The sequence below is a fragment of the Eptesicus fuscus genome, chromosome 21 (assembly GCF_027574615.1).
Source record: "Eptesicus fuscus isolate TK198812 chromosome 21, DD_ASM_mEF_20220401, whole genome shotgun sequence".
Lineage (NCBI taxonomy): Eukaryota > Metazoa > Chordata > Mammalia > Chiroptera > Vespertilionidae > Eptesicus > Eptesicus fuscus.
Genome location: NC_072493.1, coordinates 37313922 through 37338739, shown reverse-complemented (window position 1 = coordinate 37338739; position 24818 = coordinate 37313922). Strand labels below are relative to the sequence as shown.

The window sequence follows — 24818 nt, the reverse complement described above, 5'->3', positions numbered from 1 at the left end:
GCTGAGTCATCCCCATGTGTCCACGGCCTGTCCAGCCCATGGAGTCCAGCCCAGGCAATGTCCCATGTTTCAGAGGCCAGTGAGAGGGTCGCCTTCCCTGCTGTGGTCTGGGGGCATCAAGGGAGGAGGGTGGACGAGAACGAAGCACGGCCCTGGATGGCCACCGACAGCCCTTCCCTGGTAGGGCTGCTGGGGAGGAAGGGGTGTCCGTGCCTGGCATGCAAGCACATCAGAGGTTCTCAAAGTGTGTTCTGGGGGCTCCTGGGGACCCCGAGATCCTTTCAAGAGGTCTGCAAGGTTACAACGCTTTTCATTAAAACACTAAGGTGTAATTTGCCTTCATCATCCTCTCCCAAGTGTAGAACCAGGTTTTGCAGGGCCCATATGGCCCGTGCCCCTCCCGCAGAATGAATGCAGCGCAGGTGACAACCCAGGGCTTCTATTAAGCAGGACACCAAAGAGAGTTGCAGCACTGAAAGCAATGCCAGTCTTCTGACTACATTTTCTTTTGGAAAATATAGTTATTCTTTTTTTAAAAAATATTTTTAATTGATTTCAGAGAGAGAAGGAGAGATAGAAACATCAGTGATGAGAGAAAATTATTGATTGGCTGCCTCCTGCACGCCCCCTACTGGGGACCGAGCCCGCAACCCAGCTATCTGCCCTTGACCAGAATCGAACCCAGGACCCTTCAGTCTGCAGGCCGATGCTCTATCCACTGAGCCGAACCAGCTAGGGCTAGCTATTCTTCTTACAAGAAGACTTTTGGGTTAATGCTTTTGGGTTTATCATTGCTATTTTTAAATAAATCAATAATTTAAGTATATCTGTTTTAATTTTTAATGTAGTAACTATCAAATAGGTATAATCCATACAAACAAAAGATCTTTGGGGAGCTCAATGACTTACGAGAGGTAGCGGGGTCCTGGAGACCAAGGTATTTGAGACCCAACGGTGCATATGAATCAATGACACCACTGGCATCGTACTCAGATGTTGTCTCTTTGCTCCTTTGCCTGTCTCCCTCACCAGACTGTGAGCCCCACGAGGGCAGTGATTTTTGTCAGTTTTGCCTGCTGCTATATTCCAGCACCTAGAAAAGCATCTGGATACAGTAGGTGCTCAATAAAGATGTGCTGCATAGATAAATAATTACATACCGATTGGCATCATTATACTCTTATTTTGAGTCAACTTTTTCCTGCCAGAGCCTATGCCAGGCACTTCACAAGCATAACCATGCGGAAGGTGGATCCCAAGGAGTGGGAAGGCTATAAGGACCTGGGTTTAATCCAGCCTCTGCCTCTTGCTGCCCTGGGCCAGTCAGTTCTCTTCCCAGAGCCTCAGTTTCTCTTCAGTCGTGGTCAGGCATGGTCCCTGGCATGCCAGGGCAGGAGCTGGCACACCTCGGGAGGCGAGAGGCAACACCTACACTTGCACCTCCTGCCACTTGCGTCACGTGGTCAGATACTGAGCACCCACCAGCTGTGTGTGTTCTCTCAGAGCCCCCGGTTGGTAAGGAAGACACTGGCCAGCTGTGTCCTGGGGCCTGGCGCTTTACCTCCTGTGCTGGTTTCCCCATCGGCAAAACGGGGGTAATGCTAATACCAACCTCTTAGGGTTGGTGGGAGGTGTCAGTGAGAGCTGGGCAGGGAGACGGAGAGGAAGCACTACACAGAGGTCACCATTATTCTGTGCCAAGCCAGTCCCCTCCCTCCCGGCCTTGTTTCTCTACCCAGGAAGCGGAGGGCAGGGTCCTGCGAGCCCTCAGCGTACCAGTTATTCACCTACTGCTTCTTGGCTCTGACTCCTTTCTCTCCCCTTTGTACCCCACGCCCTAGGGGTTCTAGCTGCTTCCAACACTTACTACTAGCTGGATTGCCCCCGTCTTCCCTTTCTGTTGCCAGTTCTTCTAACACATTTGAAAGATGTCCCTGTCTTAAATCCCCTCTGTCTGAAATACCTCGAGCGAAGTCCAACCCTGGCTCAGGCCCCACTGTGGCGCAGAAAGCCCCCACCGGGGTCAGCCAGGCCATACCTGCAGCTTCTTCAGCTGGCTGTTGACGGTGGCCAGGTCCCCCCCAGGGTCCACGTCTTGCAGCTGGCTTTCCATGTGGAGGAGCTTCTTGTCCAGCTCAGCAAAGCTCTGCACCAGCTGGTCAGCCTTGCTGGCCTCAAAGAGCTGCCGCGCCTTGGCCTGGGTGGTGCTCTCCAGCTCGGCCCAGCACTGCCGGATCTCGCCCAGCTTCTTCCGCACGGAGGCTGCCAGCTCTGGCTTCTCCTGCATCAGCTGCTGGCCCTCCTGCCCCAGACAGTGGGAGTCAGGAAGTGAGGGGGAGGGGTGGGTGGTGGGAGGGGACAGGAAAATATGGGGGCAACGGGACGGGATGCAGGGAGAGACGTGGAGAGAGCCGAAAGGAGTTGGAGACACACAGAGAGACAGACATGAGGGGTGGATGCAGAGACAGGTGAAGAGATTAAAGGAGCCCAGTCATGGGAAGAGAGACAAGGAGAAAGACAGACGGCAGATAGACAGAAGTGTGGGGAGGGAGACAGAGAGCCACAGAGACATGGGAGGAGACAGTCATAAAGTGATAGCCACAGAGACATTCCCATAAGTTCAGAAACATGGGTAGAGGCCATAAAAAAGACGAGAGAGAGAGAGAGAGAGAGAGAGAGAGAGAGAGAGAGAGAGAGAGAACACTTCCATTAAACTCAAAGTCAAGAAGAGCGGCTTTGCCATTTGCCACCATTTAGGGGGCACCTATGGCCACTAAGAGTTTAAGGCCCACCTGGGTGTCTCCGTTTGAGTCAGAAGAGTGGGGATATCCAGGGCTGCAGGTCTAGGGGTTCAGCCAGAGTAGGGGGCAGTTTTGGGGGTTGAGACTTGGAGCAAAAATCTGCCTGGGTCCCGCCAAGACTGAAGTCAAACTCCAATATACGTTGGCCTAGAGCATATTCAAAATAACAATACCAGAGCCATTACAGCTCCTAGGTGCCTGGCCTTGTGTTAAGCACTTTACGTAGCTTATATTCATTATTTCCTTCATTTTAAAGCAGAGCCAACTGAGGCTCAAAGGGATGAACACAACTCCCCCACACACATCGGGTAACAGGCACACACAGACACAGTTAGGACCCAGGGTTGTAGGGATGCAAAGCCCACTTTAACCCTAGCTCCCTAGGGCTGCCCCCCCCCCCCCATCTGTCTACTTGATGCTCTATCTTAGATGCTCCAAAAGGTGTGGCAGGAAGCCTGCCGGGGGGGGGGGGGGGGGGAGGCTGCAGGAAAGAGTGAGATACAGGGGTGGGCAAAAGTAGGTTTACAGCTGTGAGTATGTGGCTTTTATTCTTGTATTATTATTTCTTTATTCATTATTTTATTATTTACTTGTATTATTTGTCTTGTTATTATTTTGTATCAATTATGATTTATCTTCCAGGTAAGTAAAGCTATTGTAGCGACCATAACCTGCATGTCTTTTTCCCCTAGGAACAAATGTGAACCTACTTTTGCTCTCCCTAGTATTTAGAAGCCAGGAGGGTATGGACACCATTCAGAAGAGAAGCTGCCATTTTACAAATGGGCAATCAAGGCTCAAAGAGGTTACGTGAATTGCTCCAGGCCACATAGCTAGAAGCAAACATGGCAGTGATCTGAGCCAGTCCACAGGTGTGACAACAGCGGGCTGGTGGTGAGAAGTGGGTTCCCTGGAGGCCTTCGGGGCCTGGCACAGGAAGAGGGACCTCTGCGTCCTCACCCTCTCGATCTTCTCCAGCCACTCCTTATTCTGAGCCAGCTCGGCCATGAATGCCTGGTGCCGGAGCCATCTCTTATGCAGCTTGTGGCCATCTTCCCGTGTGCCATCGCGAGCCATCAGCATCTTCTCGTGGATCCAGCCATCCAGCTGTGGACAGGAGGAGGGGCTCAGTTGGTTCTCCCAACCTGGCATCATTCTCATCCCCTCCAGAAGTCCCAAGTTCAGGGCCAGGACTGCTAGGTTTGGGGCAGGGGAGGAAGGGCTGGAAAATTTTCACAAGTGAAGCTTTTTTTATATGTGTGTGTGGTGTGGGGGAGGGCGGGGAGGATGGATGAAAGGGTCCCCAGAATGCTCCATTCCTCACCCCCCTTGTTCTCAGGGCAGCCCTTCCCCATAAATCCTAAGCCCCAAGGCAGGGCTCCTGAGCCAGTCAGCCTTGTCCCACTCATACCCAAGTCCTCCAATCTAATTTAGCTCATTTTCAATTCAGCCCCTGGAGCCCCCTCCCCCCCAACAGCAACATTTAGACCCTTTGATTCAGTCTCAGCCACCTCCAATAAGGACCAATTCAAGATCCCAACCCACTCCTCGGGGTATCAAGTGAAGCCTCTATACCTAGCCCCAGCCCTTCCCCCTCCCCATATGACCAGCTGAATCCCTAAACAATCTCCCAACTGGTGCCAAGTCTAGTTCCCTCCAAACTAGCCCTCCAATCTGGGGTAGACCCATCCCCCACAGCTCATATCCAGCCTCCCTAATGAGCCCACGGGACTCCTTAAATCCGGCCATGAGGATCCAGTCCAAGACCACAGTTCTCCCAAATCATGACCAGTCCTAGCCCCCTACCAAAGTCAACCCCCAATGCAAGCCACAGGGTTGCCTACTAGCTCCCCAAATGAATCTACCCTAAAAGCTAGGCTCAGACTCCCCAACATGGGCCAGATAGAACCTCCCCAGACAGCTCCCTCCCTAACTAAAGGCAGTTCTAGTCTCCCCACTCACCAACAAAACCAATCATTCAAAATGCAAGTCCTGAGTGGGCCCCTCTCACTACCTGAGCAGGACCAATCACAAGGGTGCTTTCTGAGCCCCCAAATAAGACTTGTGCCCTAAGCCCCAACCTCCCCACTCATGACCAAAACTGGCACCTGAGAAAGTTTGCTCCTCCCCTTTCTCCACCTCCCCCCAGTCACAAGATCCTCCTCCTCCCTCCTGCCAAAAAAAAAAAAAACACCAAAAAAACATGGACTCTAGCTCAGCGGTCCCAGGAGGCAAATGCAGTCATAGCCAAGGACAAATCCCCCACTGGCCAAACCCCACTCCGTGTCCCCAGAGCTTATGCTCCCAGGGGTCCTGGACAGCCTCGGACACACACACACACACACACACACACACACACACACACACACGAGCCAAGTGAAAGGCTGAAACCCCTGACTCAATTCAGCGGTTCCCACACAAGGTAAGAGTTTGCCAATGGCAGGCAGCCACAGATCGCAGTGAAGACACAGCCTCTGAAGGATAGGGAACTCTGTCCTCAAGGTAAAGCCCCGAAAGTGACTGACCCCATCACCAAGGGCAAAGACAGTCCCCAACAACCAGGGGAAAGCCCCCAAACCAGAGCCTCTCAAAGCCAGAGCAAGTCCAAGACCCTCACCGTCCAAGGCAGACCCTCGCTAATGTGATTCGCCCCCTCATCTAACGCTAATACAGATCCCAAAAGAACCAAGGGAAAAAAAAACCCCAAAAGGGTGAGAGTCTCCCAACCCCAGGAAGAATCTCCAATTTCCCCATTACCCAAGGAGAGCACCTTAGAGAGGTTAAGACCTCCCTAACCTCCAGGACAAGTCCACACTACCCCAGGATCCTTAAAAGTCCCCCCCTTTTCTGCCTCAGTCCCTTGGGACCCGTTCCCTCAGTCCCGCCCGCAGCAGCACCGCGGACAGCTCCCGGCGTCCCAGCACCTCCGCAGGGTTAGGGTCCTGGCGTCCCGCCAACGCGCCCCCGAGTCCCTCCCTCCCGCGGCCCCAAGGGCGAGCACGCGCCCAAGCCCCCTCCCCCGCCCGCCTCGACGGGGGCGCGCACCAGCCCCCTTTCCCTCCTCCTCCCCCGCGGCGCCCCCGAGACCTGAAGCGGCGTCGGCGTTGGCTGGGTCCCTGCGGCGGGCAGGCGGGCGGGCGGGCTCTCGCCCCTTCACTGCAACGGCGGCGGCGGCGGCAGCGGTGGCGACAGAGGCTCTGGCGGGCGCGCGCCCCCGCCTCCGCCCGCGCACCGCGGCAGCGCGCCCGCCCGCGCGCGCCCCCTGCCTGCCTCCCTGCCAGCCTCCTTGCAGGGGCCCAGCTGGGGGTGGAGGAACAATCACCACCCTCCCTGAAGCCTGGGGGTGGGGGTTCTGGGCCCTCTCAGCTGGTTCCTGCTTGGTCCAGAACAATCTCACGAGGAGAGGGGGAACTCCTGGACCAAATGAAAGGTCGGGAGCGGGGTCTAGGCCCTGGGCCGCCTATGTGATGTGGGGAGGATGGGGTTGGGGGGGGGGTGGGCTCCTGAACCATTTCTAATGGGAGGGGCTCAGACTCCGGGAGACCTCAGTCACAGGAGAAGATGTGGGGAGGGGTGTGGAACATCTATAAAACTTCAGTCCGGAATAATTTCCCATGGGAAGGACAGGGACCCGGAGTTCCTGATTCCCTTTCCAGTGGGCTTCTTGAGTCCCAGACCCATCTCTAATAAGCTTCAGTTATGTGGGAGTGGGGGTTTCAAATGTGCGAGAACAGTTTAACCATCTTTAATGGGGGGTGCGGGGGGTCAGGGCCTAGCTCCTGAACCATCCTTGGTTGGGGAAAACTTAGGTACTGGATCATCATATGGGGGGAGGGCAATGATTCTGGGTCAGGTAGAGGAATGAGGCCGGGGCCATCTCTCTATGGGGGTTACAAAAGTGTTTCCTGGGCCATCTCTAACGTGATCCGAATCCAAAACGTTTCTATGGGATGCAGGGGAAGGAGGGGGAAGCAGGCAGCGTGACTCCTGAACCTTCTCTAATGAATGGAGAAGGGATCTGATTCGGGGCCATCCTTTTGGGTGTATAGATCGTCTCTAAAGGGGCAGAGCTTGATTCTTGGACACTTTTAAAGGGGCCAAAGGCTTGTTTCTGGGCCATCTGTGACTGAAGTTGCGCTCCGGGCTGCTGGTCCACTCACGCTCCCCCACCCCCTCCAGCCTCTCGCTCCTCTCTCCTGCAGGCAGCAGCGCGCTTCTTGCAAATCACCGGAGGAAAGGAAAGGTGAGACCGGCGCACAATCCCGCGGGACCGGAAGGCGCGGACGCGCGCGCCGTTGCCAGGGGCTCCCGGGATCCCTCCCTCCTTCCCCAAAGCCCGCGTGGGCGGGGGAGGAACCTACGGAGCATGCGCACGGAAGCCGGGCTCCGCGTGCCTCCCGGTGGCTTGGCGTGAACCTCGCCTGACGACCCACTTAGACGGGGCGTCCCCACCCCCACCGCCCCTCTGCCCTGGAGCACTTTCCTCCCTGGGGAAGAAATCACTGTGCCCAGCACAGCTGGGGTTCCTACCTCGTGGCAGTCTCGGAGGAAGTGCTGCAGCTCAAGCTGGTCTCGTAGCTTCTGCATCCACTGCTGGGCCCGAAGTTGGTTTTCTTGGCTCCTAAGGATGGGGAGATAGGGACTGGGGAAACCTGAGTGGGCGCACTGGCAGGAGGGCTGTGAGGGAGGGCATGGGGCTGGGCAGGGAGGAGGAGGTGAAGGAGGAGATGACAGCAAGGTGGGAACAGGGGAAGAGGCAAAGCAACATCAGTGGGGCAGAGCCAGGGACAGAGGTGGAGAGGTGCAGAGAGAGACAGACAGACATCTGGGAAGAAACAGATACAGAGATAACAGGAAACTTAGTGAGAGACACCTAGAGAGAGATTAAGAGGGAGAGATGGACTTAGAGAGACTGTAAAGGCCTAGAGAGAGAAAAACAGAGACACACATGGACACAAGACCAGAGACAAAGAAATAAGCAAAGACCTCAAGGGGGAGTGGTTGACAGAGACCTAGCGACAAAAAGAAAGAGACCAAGGTAGAGAAATTAGGAAAAGGAAAGGAAAGAAATGGAGCAGCATTATTGCCAGAGAGACAGAAAGATAGGCAGCAGTAGAGGAGAGAGAGAGAGAGAGAGGAGAGAGAGAGAGAGAGAGAGAGGAGAGAGAGAGAGAGGAGAGAGAGAGAGAGAGAGAGAGAGGAGAGAGAGAGAGAGAGAGAGGAGAGAGAGAGAGAGAGAGAGAGAGAGAGGGAGGAGAGAGAGAGAGAGAGAGAGGAGAGAGAGAGAGAGAGAGAGAGAGAGAACAACAGAGTTGGGTAGAGGGAAGAGAGCAGGGCCTGGGGGAAAAGGGGCTGGAGCTACAGGGAGGGTGGGCTGGTGTGCCAGCGAGGAGGGGCAGACCCTTGGCCTGAGTGAGCTGACCAGGCTGGCCCCAGGCCCCAGGCCCACAGTGTAGGGCAAAATGCCCAAGAGGCCTGGTGGAGGGGCTGGGCGCAGCTAATGTCACTGCGCCTGGAACAGGCCACTCCCACCCATGGCCTGCCGCTGGCTGCCCTCTCTGCCCGAAACGCTCTTCTCCCCGTCATCTACTCAGATGTCGCCTTCTCACTGAGGCCCTTTCTGGCCACTCCCCAACACGTTCTGTCTTTCTTTCCTTCCTTAAGTTTCTTCCTTGCATTTAACACTAGCACAATGTATATGCTATTTGTTTATCGTGTCTGTCTGTCTGCCCCTGGAGGGTGTCATTCCACGAGGGCAGGAATTTTGGTCTGTGTTGTTCACAGCTGTATCCCCAATGCCCAGGACAAGAGTCTGGCACAGGGTAGGTACTCAATACATATTTGTTGAATGAATGAATGAACGAACGAATGAATGAGAGACAGAAAAAGAGATGACAGAAACAAAGGTAAAGTGTCAGAGAGAGAGAGAGAGAGAGAGAGAGGAGAAGAGAGCAGATGGAGGCAGAAAAACAAGGAGAGAGAGAGAGGGAAGGAAAGAGACATAGAAATGCACAGATAGATCGAGGCTGGAGGCCAAGAGACAGAGCAGGCGAGAAAAAGTTAGAGAGAGAGCCAGGGCACAGTTGGAAGAAAGCATAGGAAGGGCCAGAGACAAACAAGCAAAGGGCTGACATTTTCATGCCCAGACTCAGCTCAGAAGCCAATCAAATGCCTCTGAAAATGAACTGAAATTAGTCCCTCCAGGCCATCACCAGTCAACATGTCAACCATCAGTCCTCGGGATGAGGAAAACCTCCAGGAGGGTGAAAAATGGCATGGTTCCAATCCCATCTGGGCCACTTCCTGGCTGTGACCTTGGGCAAGTTATGACCCTCTCTAAGCTTCATGTGCAAAATGCAGATAAGGACAGCACCTGGCACCCGGGCTGGGTCAGGTTCCTGGCTAGGCAAGGCCCACAGACAGGATAAGTGACTTGCCCTGAATCTCACAGGTTGAGGGGTGGAGCTGGGACTAGGATCTGGCACTCTGCATGGTTGTGCCCCACTTTTGTGTGTGGACAGTAATACCCCCCTCCATGAATGGATGTTTTATTACTTCCACCTGGTGGGAAAACCATCCCTAGACCAGTAAATATCTGGGACCTGGGAGGGGCGGTGGTGCAAGAATTGGGTCTGTCTCAATTCCTGCTGTGCTCCCAGCCTCACCCGGCACAAGCCTTGGGCAGATGTACCCTCTGGGCTCACACAGTGCCCTGCAGCTCTCCCATCCTTGTCAGACAGTGGGCGAGCTCTGTGAGGGCAGGAATCGTGTCCTGTACTGGTCACTGCTCTGCCCCACACAGGGCTCAGAACCCAGTACAGACTCTACCTGTTTATTTGACTGAAGCATAAATGAATAAACAGCAGAATGAAAGGAGCAACTAATGGCTGAAAAGGGATGAAGAGTGAAGCAGAGAGTGACCATCCTTCAGGCTCCTCCTCCTCAGTTCTGCAGAGCCCGGCATACAGCGGACACTCAGAAATAAGAGACAGCCCATGCCCCAGCTGGTTTGGCTCAGTGGATAGAGCGTCAGCCTGCAGACTGAAGGGTTCCGGGTTCGATTCTGGGTTGTGGGCTCAATCCCTAGTAGGTGGTGTGCAGGAGGCAGCCAATCAATGATTCTCTTTCATCATTGATGTTTCTATCTCTTTCTCCCTCTCCCTTTCTCTCTGAAATCAATAAAAATATATATTAAAAAAAAAAGAGAGAGAGATAGCCCTGGCAGGTGTTTCTCAGTGGTTAGAGCACCAGCCCACACACCAAAGGTCTCAGGTTCGATTCCCCAGTCAATGGCAAGTACCTGGGTTGTGGGGTCTCTCCCCGCCCCCTGGTTGGGGCACGTGTGGGAGGCAACCAGTGGATGTGTATCGACATCAATGTTTTTCTCTTTCTCTCTCTTTCCTCTCTCTTTCTCTCCCTCCCTCCCTCCCTCCTTCCCTTTTTTTCTCCCTCCCACTCTCTCTGAAAAGCATGAAAAAAATATCCTCTGGTGAGGATTAACAAAAAAAAAAAGAAAGAAAGAAAAGAAAAGAAAAGAAGAAACAAGAGACAAGGGAAGAAAGGGTCAGGCCTGGAGTGGGGACACTGGATCATGAGTTTTCGGCCTCGGGACCAGCATTCCCTTAAAAGTTTCCTTTAGCAAGCTCCAGCCTTGGAAAAGGAGGCTGGGGCCTTGGGGGTGTGGATGGTGGTAAAGAGGTGTGCTTTCCATCAAGAAATGGGAAGACATGCCCGGCCGGTGTGGCTCAGTGGTTTAGCGTCAGTCGATCCATGAACCAGGAGGTCATGGTTTGATTTTAGGTCAGGGCACAAGCCCGGGTTTCAGGCTCGATCCCCAGTTGGGGGCGTGCAGGAGGCAGCCTATCAATGTTTCTCTCCCATCACTGATGTTTCTACCTTTCTCTCCTTCTTCCTTCCTCTCTGAAATCAATAAAAATATATATTTTTAAAAGAGGTGAGAAGACACAAGGAGGGCCGCGGAGCCCTCTTCCAGCCTGGATCAGGGCAGAGGGGAAAGCTGGGGTCACCAGGCGGGGCAGAAACAGTGAGAGTGACAAGGAAGTGGGTCTGGAGGAAACCCTATAAAGGACTCTCCTTGAAAGCCGAGATTTCGTTTTCCTTTGTTCAGGGTCTAGAATAGTGCCTGGCACACAGTGGATGCTCAATAAATGATTAGTACAAGGACAGTCAAGAGACAGGGCAGTGGTGACAGGTAGATGGTGACACACACACACACACACACACACACACACACACTCTGCATACCACTTCCTAGAGAACCAGCAGGTGGTTCCTTCCCAATATTTGACAACCAGCCCAGCAGGGGACACCACCCCACCTGAAAAGCTGGGACAGGACCTGTGTGTGGCCGTTAGCTAGGAATCAGGGGATGTCCCGGGTTCCCAGGGAGGGGCCAGAGCAGCAGGGCAGATTCGGGGCATCCGGGAAGATACGGCAACATTGAGAAACTTTCCATCATCTATCCTCTAGTATCTTTGGGTTGACAGCCACCAGTTAGATACCTTTTCACAAAATGTCAATTTAAATGAAATCTAAAAGCAATATAGAATTAAGGAGAAATCAGAGAGGGGCAGGGAAGCAGAAACTGGGATAGAAAGGAGCAGGACCTGGGCCTCCTCACCCCTCCCCTTGCCCCGGGGACGGAAGGACCTACTTCTCCAACAGCCGGGCCACAGCCTCCTGGGCCTGCTCCCCGTAGACGTTGCCCTGCCTCAGCAGGCCCTCCGCCGCCTGCACCGCCACGTGCATCTTCTGCTGGTTCAGCTCCATTGTGGTGAGGAAATCCCGGTGTTGTTTCAACGCCTCCTCCACCGACTCCACTGTGCCCGGGAGCTCCAGGCGCGACAGTGCCAACTCCTGGGAAGGGTGGTGCACAGGTCAGATCACCCCCTCCCCCCCCCCATTCCAGGACCTGGGAGAGGAGGCCAACCTGGGTTCCCACACTGCTCTCTTCCCTCTTGCTTCTGGCATCACACACATCAGGTATGGTCCAGCCCCACGCAGGGCCTTTGCCCATGCTGGTCCCTCTGTCTGGTAGTCTGTCCCTCCAGACATCCCCAGGGCTGGCTCCTTCACTTGCTTCAGATCTCGGCCAGAAATATCACCCTTCTCCACCCCCGCCATATCCCTTCCCCCTGCTTTATTATTTCTAGCATATACCTGACATAACAGCATATGTGCATTTACTCATTTAGTGTCTCCTCCCCCGCACACACACACACACACACACACTAGAATGCCAGCCATGTGCAGGTGGGATTTTGTGGTTTGTTTCCTTATGTGTTCTCAGCCCCACAGTAGTGCCTCCTACAGAGAAGGCACTTAGTAAATACTTGGTTAATTGATAAAGACGGAACTGGATGCTGTGTCCTCAAGGAACTTATTTCCTTCTCTGGGTTGTTTTTCTAACTGGTAAAAAGTGTGTGTGTGTAGGGGGGGCTGGTCAGAAAGGGTCTCTCAAGGCCACCTCAGCTACAATATTTAGTAACCCCATGATTCTAGGGGCTCCCGTCTGTCCCCTCCCCCCCCCAGATAATCCTCCCACTAAGTCAGCTTTCTTTAGGTGACCAGCACTGGTGGTCACTCTTTCTCAAATGATCCCCGGAAGTTGGTACCTACTCTTGGACAATCTGAAAGCTGGTGTCCTATCTTGCCCAAATCCCAAAATTGGTTCCCAAGCCAGAATGATCTCAAAAGTGGATCGCTGTTCCCGGAGAACCAGCACACTCGATTCCTCAGGCTACAAACACAGTTACCGCCTCCGGAGAATCTGCCAGCCGCCGGCCCCAGTAAGAAGATCATCTGCTAATTTAAGCACCCACAACCTCATAATCCACAATCATTCACTGATCCAAATAATCTCTCTGCCTGAATTACCTACTTCCACAATTTTTACCCTCTGTCCTCTGTTAGGATAAAGATTATCCACCCCCAAGAGTTTTTTTGAACCCCACTAACCATCACCAGTCATCCTCATACTCTATTTCCTTCCAGAGAATTCACAAACGCAGGAAGCCACGCCAATGAATAGCCAAGTGCATCACTCACTCAGGATGGTCCCCACACTGAGTCACCTCAGCTAAGACATCAACCCTCCCATCCTAACCATCAAATTCTGTTACACGCACGCCCACACATGTTCACAAATGCAACTAACTGTACCAGATACTTTCCCCACTTCCACTCACCTCCAACAGACCACCCACTGGTCCCCCAAACACACGCCTCCATTCACTTCCCTGTCGCGCCAGGGACCCCGACCCCGACCCGCGTGAACCCCCACGCTGGCACCTGGTTGCGCAGCACGGCAAGCGCCTGGCGTAGGTCTCGCAGGAAGAGCTGGTAGACGTGGGCCTGGACTAGCGCCTCCCTGCGCGCCTCCCACAAGCCGAGCAACTTGTGCCAGCCAAGTTCGAGGTGCGGCAGCCACTCGTCCAGCGCCAGGCCGGGGCCCAGCTCTGCGCCGTCGGCCGCCAGCAGCGCCTCGCTGGCCGCCACGATGTGGGCATAGTCCTCCTCGCGCTGGTCCACTTCCTCCTTGAGCGCCGCGTGGCGCGCCAGCAGCGCGTCCGCCTCCTCCAGGCTGCCGGGTAGGGGTCCCTCGTCCCCGCCCGCCGCCTCCTGGGCGCGCACCAGCCAGTCCAGGAAAGCGTCCAGGTCGTGAAGGAAGCGCTGCAGGCGCCCAGCCGCCGCCACCGCCTCGCCACAGGCCTGAGCCGCGCTGGCCAGCGCTCCCCACTCGGCGCCCAGCTCCTCCGCGCCCTGGTGCAGGCGCGCAGCCTGCGCGGGGAAGCGCGCGGCCAGCAGCGCCGCCTCCTCCAGGAGGGCCGCTTGGCGCGGTTCCAGCGCTTGCAGAGCGGCCTCCAGGCCGCTAAGGCGCCACTGTAGGGCGCCGCCGGCGCGGGGCGTGCTCTCCACGGCCCTCCGCTTCTCACGCACCTGGGCACGCACCTCGGCCACTTCCAGCACGTGGTTCTCCACCAGGAGCACCGCGCTCGCCTGCTCTTTGCGCTCTTCCACCAGCTCCACGATGCGGTTCCACCTGCCCAAGGGAAGGAGGGTGGCTCGAGGGGGACAGGGCCGCCTCTTGGGTGTGGAGGGCCGACGGACCCAGGGTAGAACCCAGCCACTGGGTGACCTTGGAGAGACTTGATATTACGGAGCCCCGGTTTCTGCCTGGGTGAAAATGGAGCCCTACCCGCACATCTGCTTAGAGCAGCGGTTCTCGAAATGAAATCTGAGCGAGGTCAAACTATCTCCATCATAACGCGAAGACGCTATCTGCCTTTGCGCTCGCATTGTCTCCAGGGAGCACAGCGGAGTTCTCCAGAGGCTGCAGGACAAAGACCCAGCGCCGAAGCAGACCCGAGAACCCAGCTGCCTTCTTTTAAGCCACATTCAAGAGATTTGCAAAAATGCCAAACACTGCCATTCTTCTCACTACACTTTTTGTTTTGAAAAATAGCTTTTTCATGAAAAAAAATTAACATAATAGGTTGATTATTATTTTTAGATGACAATATTTTAAAATTACTCAATATTAATTTATTTACTGAGCCACACCAGCCGGGCATTAATTTCTAATATAGTAAGTATTGATAGCTATAACCCACTAAATTAAACTATTTTTTAAAAATATATTTTATTGATTTTTTACAGAGAGGAAAGGAGAGGGATAGAGAGTTAGAAACATCGATGAGAGAGAAACATCGATCAGCTGCCTCCTGCACACCCCCTACTGGGGATGTGACCGCAACCAAGGTACACGCCCTTGACTGGAATCCAACCCGGGACCCTTCAGTCCGCAGGCTGACGCTCTGTCCACTGAGCCAAACCGGTTAGGGCTAAATTAAACTATTTGGGGTTAAGACTCCAAATAACTTAGTTTAGTGGGTTACAGCATGTAAAGAGGGTTACAGAGTGTAAGAGTGTAAAGAGGTTCTGAAACCAGAGTCCACACACCATTCGTCATCTCAGCTAGGACATCAGCCCTGAGAGAAGTGCTAGTTGATGAAATTAGATATGTTGGGTTCAACGAAAAGTAACTGATCAGGTACCATGAACCAGGCGCTGAGGACAGTGATGCAAAAGGAAAACCTGTTTTTATTCCAAAATAATTGAATGGAAAAATCACGTACTGCTCTGTGTCCTCGAGCAAGTGATGGCACTGTTCTGGGCCTCAGTTCCCCTTCATGGATGGTGTGTGGTCTGGGGACAAGCATAGGATCCTAGCAGGGTGGCCTGGAGTCAAATCCGAGGTGTGTAGCCTTGGCTAGTAACCCTCTCCGTGCCTCAGTTTCCCCAGCAGTAAAACGGACACAATCAGAGCACAGCACCTGCCTCACAGGGGTGCTATGAGGGTCAAATGAGTTCTGATCTAGAAAATGCTTCAAACAGCACCTGTTTGCTACTGTCACTGAGGGAGGATGCTCTTTGGAACACAGCAAGCTCTTCTCTGACTCAGGGCTTTGCCTCAGCTGCGCTGACTGCCAGATCACTGTCCTCTAATTCCTGCATGAATCCTTACAATTCTCTAAATAGCTCGTTCGTTTATGAGTTTATTTGTTAACTCTCTGCCCTCTCTAGAATGGACATGCCACAAAGGCAGAGATTCGGACTCTGACATGGGAAGGACCCAAGTTCAAGTTCTGCTCTGGCCAGATTTGCCACGTGACCTTCAGCAAATCATTTCCCTCTATGATCTTCATTTTCCTCATCTAGAAAAATCAGGATAATAATGTCCACTTCATTGAGTGTTAATGAGATCACGTGGCTAAAGCACTTGGCATATAATCTCTCTAAAGGCTGCAACATTCTTGTTATCTTTTTAAGCCCTGATGCTTTCACATTGTCCAGGCTATAAAATCACTGCGTATTGCTATCTTATAGCACAGCAGTTAAGAGCACAGTCTTTGGAATCAGACAAATCCCATTTCAAATCCAAGCTTGACTCTCTAATTTGCTGTGTGACCGTGGGCCAATGTCTTCCCCTTTCTGAGCTCCAGTTTCCTCCTTTTTAACACGGGGTAACCTATACCCTACAGGGTTGCCGGGAAGACTGAATAAATGCAATCAAGCCCCAGCAAGTTTGGCTCAGTAGACAGAGCATGGGCCTGCAGACTGAAGGGTCCCGGGTTTGATTCAGGTCAAGGGCACGTACCTCGGTTTCAGGCTCGATCCCTAGCCCTGGTCAGAGCATATGCGGGAGGCAACCAATCGATGTGTCTCTCTCACATCGATGTTTCTCTCTCTGTGTCTCTCCCCCTTCCTTTCACTCTCTCTAAAAATCGATGGGAAAATATCCTTGGGTGAGGATTAAGTAAATAAATACAAGCAAGAGCCCAGCTCTGGATTCAGACAGAACTGGGTTTGACTCCAACTTACTAGACGGAGTAACCATGTTAAGGATTTCACCTCTCTGGGTCTGTGTCTGAACCCTACCCACACTGGAAGAACTGCTGGTAGTGTTCTAGGCAGAAAGGTATTAATTTGTTACTATTTTTAAAGAGCTCTGAATTTTGGAATCTTTACTATGGAAACTGGAATATTGAGAGCTAAAATGAAGTGTATAAAATGCTTAGGAAAATTTCCAGAAGATATTAAATATACAACAAATTATTTCTGAACAGATAAATCAATAGCCCACTGAAATGTACTATATCCTCATTTTATCACGTCATCACTAGCACTGGGCATTAACCTTTTTTTTTCTCTCTCTCAAATTTGGGCGATTTACCAGGCCATTGTCATCTCAGAGGTTTGCAATTGCCCATTCTTGATTCCCACGGTCGAGTGGATGAGGAAAGGAATGATGGGAAGAACTGTTTTGAGGTGCCGGGGAAGGCCCCTACCTGCTGTTGAGATGGTCCTGACAGGAGCGCACCTCGTCCGAACTGGGGTGGCCGCCTTCCACCAGCTCCTGCACCGTGTGGTTCACGTCCAGGACACGGCCCATCAGACTGTTCATCTCCTGGTCCAGACTCTCAAACCTGCAGAAGGAGGGTGGACATTTTCAGAGAGGCCTAGACCCTGGGGACCTGCCCCCTTTTTGGTTTTATCGAACTGCCTTCTCCCAGATCTTCTAACTCTCCAGCCTCACCTGAGTTCTCAGGCCGCGTTGTCAGCTCCTCTTCTTCCTACCTGCTACTTACCTGCCAGGTCGTCAGGGCTCAGTCCTGGGCCCTCTCCGCTTCCCCTCACACCCTGCCTGGGCCACCTCGCCCTCTCCGCAGCCTCAGTCCTCACTCCCAAACTTATGTGACCCCCACATCTCAGTCTCCTGCCCCAACCTCTTTCCGTTTGAGCTGTCTCCAACCTCAAAGCCTGCTGTACACACCTCCTGAGGGTCCTCACTCCCAGGGTGACTCGAACTCACTTCAGTGTCTCCCCCCAGATTTGTTCTTCCTCTGGGTCCCCATCTCAGGAACCGCCCCACTACCCACCAGGCCAGAGCCCTGGGCCCTGTTTTGGACAACTCCCCACCCGCAGCCTGTCCATCCTCATGGCCTATCCACTTGGCTTCCTGCCCTGGTCTAGTCCTGTCCCCTCCTACCTGGGTCCCCACCCCAGCTGCCTCTTTGGGCTCCCAGCCACCACCGTCACCCCCTCAAGCCCACTCTCCACAGAGCAGCCAGGAAGACCTTTTAAAGCTGGACAGGCCCTCCCTTGTTTAAAACAATACCCAAAGCTGAGGCACAGGTCACTGGGCACAGCAAGGACAGGGACCAGACCCGTGTTCCCAGCAATGCCCAGTGCAAGGACCTAGCCCAGAGCCGCGGTTCAGAAAGCACCCGCCGAGGGAATGAATGGATGAACAAGGTGCTCAGAGAAAGAGGTGCAGAGAGTTCGTCCACTAATTTAACTCACTCCTGAGTCAGCCAACGGGCAAATCCGTAGCTAATGGCACGGGGTGGTAAGTGCTATGAGGAAACGTAAAGCAGGGCAAAGACAGTGACAAGGGCCAGAGCTAACTTATTAGCGAGGGAGGTGACATGTGGACACGGTCGTGGGAGTCCCAGGAGAAGCGTGGGTTAATGTGGGGCCCGGTAAATAGACAGCCTCATAGCAGCAACAGCAAAAGCTCCTGGAATGGCCGAAACTGGTTTGGCTCAGTGGATAGAGCGTCGGCCTGCGAACTGAAAGGTGCTGGGTTCGATTCCGGTCAAGGGCATGTACCTTGGTTGTGGGCACATCCCCAGTGGGGGGTGTGCAAGAGGCAGCTGATCAATGTTTCTCTCTCATCGATGTTTCTAACTCTCTCTCTCCCTTCCTCTCTGTAAAAAATCAATAAAATATATTTTAAAAAAAAAAAATAAAAAAGCTCCTGGGATGCTCCCTGTCCCCAGGCATTTGCTAAGTGTTCTAGACTCATTTGCTCACTTATTGTTCACCATCACTTGTGGGGTTGGAACTATCATTCCCATTGTACTGGAACCCCGATTCCAGCTGAGATAACACAAGAACTGTTGGACCAGCGAAGGTGACAGGTGAGGGAAGAGGACCCTGGAGTCCCACAAGTGCGCGCTCACCGGTGCTGCACCACCTCCACGTCGTCGAGTGAATCGGGGACGCGCATGGCGAGCAGCCATTGCTCCTTCTCTCCGATCCACAGCTCGCACGCGTGCACCTCGCCGAACATGCGGTAGACCGCGAGGGCATCCCGCAGCCACTGGCGCCGCAGCGCAGCCATCTCGGTCACCTCCGCGAACAGCTGCTCCGTCTCCACCACGCGCACCTGCAGCGCCACCACCAGCGGCCCGGCGCCGCTAGCGCCCCCCAGTGTCGCCAGCTGACGCCGCAGGCTGGTCACGGGCCCTCGGTGCGCCTCCACCTCTCCGGTGAGCGCCCGGTGCTGGCGTGCCAGGCGGCGGCTGGACGCCTCGTCGTGGCCGAAGTCGCCCGCAGCCGCTAAGCGGTAGGCGTCGCGCAGCCAGTCCAGGAGCCCGTCGAGGTCCGCGCCGAACTGGTGCAGCGCCCGCGCCTCCTGCAGCCGCCGCTCGCGCCGCGCCGCCGCCTCTTCCAGCCGCTGCCAGCGCCGCCGCGCACTCGCCGCGCGCTCCGCCAGGCCCACCAGGTGCACCGCCTCGGCGCCCGAGCCCTCGGCGCCGCCGGCCGCAGCCAGCTCCTCGCCGCGCCGCAGGGCCTGCTGCAGCATCGCCCGCCGCCCGCCCAGCTCCCCCTGCAGGATCTTGTGCTGCGCCAGGAGGCGCGCGGTGCTGGACAGGTCGTGTGCGCCACCCGCTGCGCCCGGCCCGCTGCCGCCGCCGCCGCCGCCTGTCGCCTCTAGGAGGCGCTCCTTGTCGCGGGCCCAGCTCTCGGCCTCCTCGAGCTCCTGAAACAGCGCCCACAGGCTCCTCGAGGCCTCCAGCTCCGCGCGCCGCCGCGCCGCCTGCTCCCGCAGCTCTGCCAGACAGCCGTGCACGTGGTTCACGCGGTTGCAGATGACCTGCGGGTCGCACGGCTGGTAACCTGAGCCAGGAGAAGGGGAGGATCCCGGGTTGGGCTCGAGCCAGGAGGCACCAAAGAGAGGGTGGTGCCGGCTCCCTGACCGTCCCTTGGCTCAGCTTCACCAGGGGCCAGGTGATGAGTCCCCTCTTCCAGGCAGCCTTCCCTGACACCCGAGTCTGGAGCAGCCGCTTTCTCTGGCTCACCCAGGCTTCCCGGCTTCCCCCATCCTGGCCTTGGGCCCTCTGGGCTATCACTGCCTGATCTGCCTCCCCGCTGGACCTGGAGCTCCTCGGGGCAGGGCCTGGCTGTCTCCATCACACCTGGTCCCCACCGTTGTCCAGCACAGGGCGGGCCCAGAGCAGCCGCCTAATGGAAATAGTGACTTACTGGCTGAATGGCGGATGGAAACAGATTCAGAGGGTCCTAGAATCAGTATATTCCGCGTAAACTGTGTTTCCTTCAGAACTGGACCGAATGAAACTGCTCTACTCTTAAGCCATTTTCTGGGTTCCCTCTCTCATTCTCTGTTGCCTTACCTATTCACCCCCAGTGATGACCTGAATTCCCCTTTTCTTCAAAAGATTCGTTTTCGCTCAGCCAGCGTGGCTCAGTGGTTGAGCGTTGCTGACCTATGAACTAGGAGGTCATGGTTGGATTCGCGGTTGGGGCACATGCCTGGTTGTGGGCTCGATCCCCAGTGTGGGGCAGGCAGGAGGCAGTGATTGTTTCTTATCATTGGTGTTTCTCTCTCTCTCTCTCTCTCTCTCTCTCTCTCTCTCTCTCTCTCTCTCTCTCTCCCTCTCCCTTCCTCTCTGAAATCAATAAAAAATATATTTTTAAAAATTCACTTTTGCCGAAACCGGTTTTGCTCAGTGGATAGAGCGTCAGCCTTCGGACTGAAGGGTCCCGGGTTCGATTCCGGTCAAGGGCATGTACCTTGGTTGCGGGCACATCCCCAGTGGGGGGGGGTGCAGGAGACAGCTGATGGATGATGTTTCTAACTCTCTATCCCTCTCCCTTCCTCTCTGTAAACAATCAATAAAATATATATTTTTAAAAATTCACTTTCCTCCCAGACCTCTAGTCTATGATTCCCCCCAAAATTAATGGGTTGCAGCCAGCATTTCTTTAATGGATAGCATCGAATGAATAAAAATACATCAGAAAAAAAAATACAGCAGAATACAATACACAAGGTAAGGGGTAGCATTGTTTGAGAAAACATTGGTGTGTGTGTGTGAACTCTGGGTCATGAGTAAACGTATTTCCGACTGGGTCACAGCACTACTAGATGGAATTTCTATAATTCTGGACATCCTCAGAAATTGACCCAAATGCCAAGGCATTCAACTAAAAAAAATAAATGGAGACAATGTATCCAGCCCAATGTCACAGTGTCCTTTAGTCCTCACAACCACCCCATGAGGTCAGCATCCTTACTAGCCCATCTTACAGGTGAAGAAACTGAGACTCAGGGAGGGAAGCTGCTCGCCCAGGATCAGCTAAGACACTCTGGACCACTTGTCAGGCAGTGCTGCCTCCTGTCACCATGACAACACACATCCCCCACTAGCCCGTTGGCTGTTTTCATGGTGCTGCTGGTTGTCACCAAGTACCAAGGTCTCACAAGAAGATGGTGGCCTCCGGGGACAAACAGCCCCAAGGTACAGGAGAGGGTCCCATCAGCCTCTCCTGCGGTTCTGATGAGGCTGAGAGGGGCTGAGCCAGGGTTGAGCTGTCTTCACCAGGGCTTGGAAGGACAACTCACTTGCTCTTAGTACGTGACCCAGCCTGTGAGAGTCAGAAACTCTCCCACCATCTCTCAAGCCAGGATTCTAAAGGGTCCTGACCAGCCTCAAAACCCTGTCATAGGCTCTGCGGCTCTGGGCCTCCGAGCGAAAGAAAAGCAGCCCTGGCTGATGTCAGGGCACACAGGCAGCATACACAGCGTACAACACCAGACAGGCACTCTGCAGCTGTGCCGAGTGCGACGAAGTGCGATCACTCCATCGTGATGCCCGGGCACACACAGCAACAAGGTCACCCCTTCGCCCAGCTCAGGTGAACGATTTCTTCGAATTCCCGAGAAATGACTGAGATGTGCAATCAGCCCATTGCCCCCACTTCCTGACAGCATCCATCTGCAGCAAGATACACGACACAAAGCATCCCCCAAGCCACTGACACAGGCCGCATCCTACAACAAGTCCTTCTTCACGGCCTCTTCCACAAGGTCCGCGCAAAGAGCCAACAACCCAGCTCGTGCTGACGGGAGGGGGTTCCTGGTGGTCCTTGGCCGGAGGAAAATGACATCCGTAAATTAGAATTTTAGTCGAGTCCGCCTCAGTTTGCCCATGGGCATCCATGGCCCTGCGTCTGGTAATGGTGGCCCACCTCCTCTCTCCCAGGCCAAGTCTGTGGAGGGAGCTGACCCCACTCTTGGCCCTGGGGTGGGTACAGCACAAAGATGTGGCCAGTTAGATCGCTGTAGAGCCCAGGGCCACTCTGCTGGTCTGAGCCATGGGGATGGCGCCCACAGCGGGCTAAGGAACGCTCCCCCTGCACCTCTCGTCAGAACTATTGGGAATAAGGGGCCTGGCTCTGCTGGAGCCTGCGGGCTGCTGAAACGTAAAAAGGGGCCGAGTGACCCCAGGTCTACACCACAAGGGAAAGGGCTGCCCAACAGTGACACAAACATAGAGGCCAGAGTCAGAGAGAGAGAGTCCTAAAAGCATCACTGAACCATGGCTGGATCCAGCCCTTCCTGAAGCCACCTCACCGCTCGCTGGACATTTCAGTTCTATCAGCCAACACATTCGCTCCCTCTTCCCCCTTCCTGCTCACTGAGCTGCGTTTCCATCACTTGCTGGTGAACAGGCCCCTGACGACACATTCCGTTACACGATCCTTTTAGGGTACCCACTGCGACCCAGCTGTCAGGGCTCAGCCCAGAACAAACGCTCGACAAATGGGAGCTATTGCTACAAACTCTCAAAGCAGGAAGAAGTCGTGTGGTTCAACCTCCTGCTCAGGGCACCAGTTTCCCTGATGCTCCATCCCCGATGGAGTGGGGTCCTAGTCTGCGCTTGGATGCCTCCACAGACAGGGCGCTCACTCCTTCCTTCTCCCTCTCAGGAGCCACTCGGCGTCCAACAGCAGCAGCTGGGGAAGTCTCCTCCCCGAGTCCCAGCACCGGACTCACCCTGAAGCTGGGAGAAACGCAGGGCCGCGGCATTGAGGGCCTCCACCCGCTCGCTCTGGGCGGCGATGTCCCCCTCCAGCAGGCCGTGCTTCTGCAGCAGGTCCTCTGCCTCCACCAGGTGCTGCCCACACTCCGGAGACAGCAGCTGAGCCTGGGAGAGGGGCAGCACCGAGGATGCGTTTGGGCCTCGGCCCCGAGGCCATTCTGCCACCCCCCCTGACCCAGGCAGCCCTCTGCTCTCCTACACCATCACCTGAACGCTGACCTCTGTCTCGGTCTCTCCCTGGATGTTCCATCGCTCATCGTCGCCACGCGTTGGGGCCCTGGCTGTCACGGAGTCTGTCTCCTACTCTTTACACCGGGGGTCCTTGAACTGTTTAAACAGGGGGCCAGTTCACTGTCCCTCAGAGAGAAGGAGGGGAGGCGGAGAGTGCGGCACACGTTCCACACATGCGCACTGCGGGCCCGGGACGAGGCGGCTGCTCAGCAGGACAGGCAGCGGCGGCAAAAACACCCGGCGGGCCGGATAAATGTCCTCAGCGGGCCGCATGTGGCCCGTGGGCCGTAGTTTGAGGACCCCTGCTTTACACCGTCTCTATCCTCTACCTCCTCTCTCTGCCTCCACCTCTTTCTCCCTTACACGTCTGTCTCCATCTCTCTGTCTTTATCTCGATCCCTATGTCTTTATCTCCACGTGTCACTGTCTCTCTGCTTCCATACTTCTTTTCTCCATCTCTCTCTGTATCTCTGTGTGGTCGTTCTCAAGTGGATGCCATCTCCCTATGTGTCTTTCTGTGTAGCCATAGAGATTTCCATTGCTAACTTGGTGTCTGCTTCTCTACCACTCTCTAGTGCCCTCTCGCCTCTCTCTCTCTCTCTCTCTCTCTCTCTCTCTCTCTCTCTCTCTCATCTTCCCCTGGAATAATCTTTCTCTCTGTGTCTCTCCCTGTCTCTCTCTATATCTCTGTCTTTTTAATCTACTTCTGTGTCTCTGCCTCTGTCTCTCCCTGTCCCTTTCTCTCACCATTTTTCTCATCGTCTCCCTGACTTTCTCTTTCTCATCGTCTCTCTCCCCTTCCCTCTCCATGTCTCTGGTAGCCCTTTCCGTGCCTAGATCCCTCCCTCCCCTCCGGGCCCACCACACCCACCCCTGGCCCCAGTCCGGCCCCCACCTGCATCTCCTCCATCCAGTCCACCATGTACACCATCTCCTGGAAGACCTTCTGCAGGGCCAGGTTCTGCTCCAGCCGTGTCCGCCGGGCGCCTACCAGCCCGGTCAGCAGGGCCCACTGGCGCAGGACGCTGTCACGCTGGGCTGCCACCCTCCGGGCATCGTAGTAGCCCTCCGCCGCCAGCGCCTGGGCCAGCTCCGCCACGCCCTGCACCCGCTCCTCGTAGGCCGCAATGTCCGCCTCAATCGCCTCGTGCTTCTTCATGGCCGCCTCCACGGCCGGCAGCTCGTAGCCAAAGTTGTCCTGGGGCAGGCAGACCGCAGGCACTCACCCAGGCTGCCTGCGCCGCCCAGTGTGAACTTGGAGAACTCCCCACCTGCTTCTGTTACCCTGGAGACCAGCCCCATCCTTCCCTGTTACATTTCTAATCCTAAACTTGTTACCAACATGTTACCTAGGAAACAGGCCCCGTCCTTCCATTTCCCTAGAGATTAGGGACCAGGCCAACCCTATCCTGTTACCTAGGAGACCAGTTCAATCCTCCTGAGTTACCTTGGACACCAGATACAACCTTGTTTGTCACTTAAAAGATAATTAAATACTCTCCCTATCCCTGAAAAAAATACGAATCTGTCTTCTCTAGTTACCCTGGAGACGAGCCTCACTCTCCTGTTCCCCTGCATATCAGGCCTCCCCCTCCAACCCTCAAACAACACCAGTCACTTAGGAGAACAATTTTCCCTTCCTACCCTCTTGTCACCTAACCAAAAACTTCTCTGTTGCTTAAGAGATCAAGTCTTGCCTGGCCAGTGTGGCTCAGTAGTTGAGCATTGACCTATGAACCAGGAGGTCACAGTTTCGATTCCCAGTCAGGGCACATGCCCAGGTTGCAGGCTCAATCCCCAGTAGAGAGCATGCAGAAGGCAGCCGAGTCTCTCTCATCATTGATGTTTCTATCTCTCTCTACCTCTCCCTTCCTCTCTGAAATCAATCTATATATATAAAAAGCCAGCAACCAGAACGCCATAACGACCTGAATGACTGGTCGCTATGATACCCACTGTGGCCAGTGAACCGGCCTGATTGGGGGGGGGGGGCAACCGGCCAACCTCCTGCAGCCCCTCCCCCTGGCTGGCCCAGCCCCCAATGGGCCCCCACCACCCCAATCAGCCCGCA

At 54.7% G+C, this 24818-nt stretch overlaps 1 protein-coding gene across 1 annotated transcript in view; it reads right to left on the bottom strand.

Moving 5' to 3' along the window:
• SPTBN4 (spectrin beta, non-erythrocytic 4) overlaps nt 1-24818 on the bottom strand; it is a 77260-nt gene that overhangs the window by 28891 nt on the left and 23551 nt on the right. The window contains exons 11-19 of the mRNA XM_054710520.1: nt 23643-23945; nt 22471-22621; nt 18350-19289; nt 16673-16810; nt 13113-13863; nt 11476-11678; nt 7332-7422; nt 3762-3908; nt 2039-2302 (exon numbers count right to left, since the gene is read on the bottom strand). Coding sequence (XP_054566495.1) covers nt 2039-2302; nt 3762-3908; nt 7332-7422; nt 11476-11678; nt 13113-13863; nt 16673-16810; nt 18350-19289; nt 22471-22621; nt 23643-23945 — 2988 coding nt within the window. The remainder of the gene's footprint in view (nt 1-2038; nt 2303-3761; nt 3909-7331; nt 7423-11475; nt 11679-13112; nt 13864-16672; nt 16811-18349; nt 19290-22470; nt 22622-23642; nt 23946-24818) is intronic.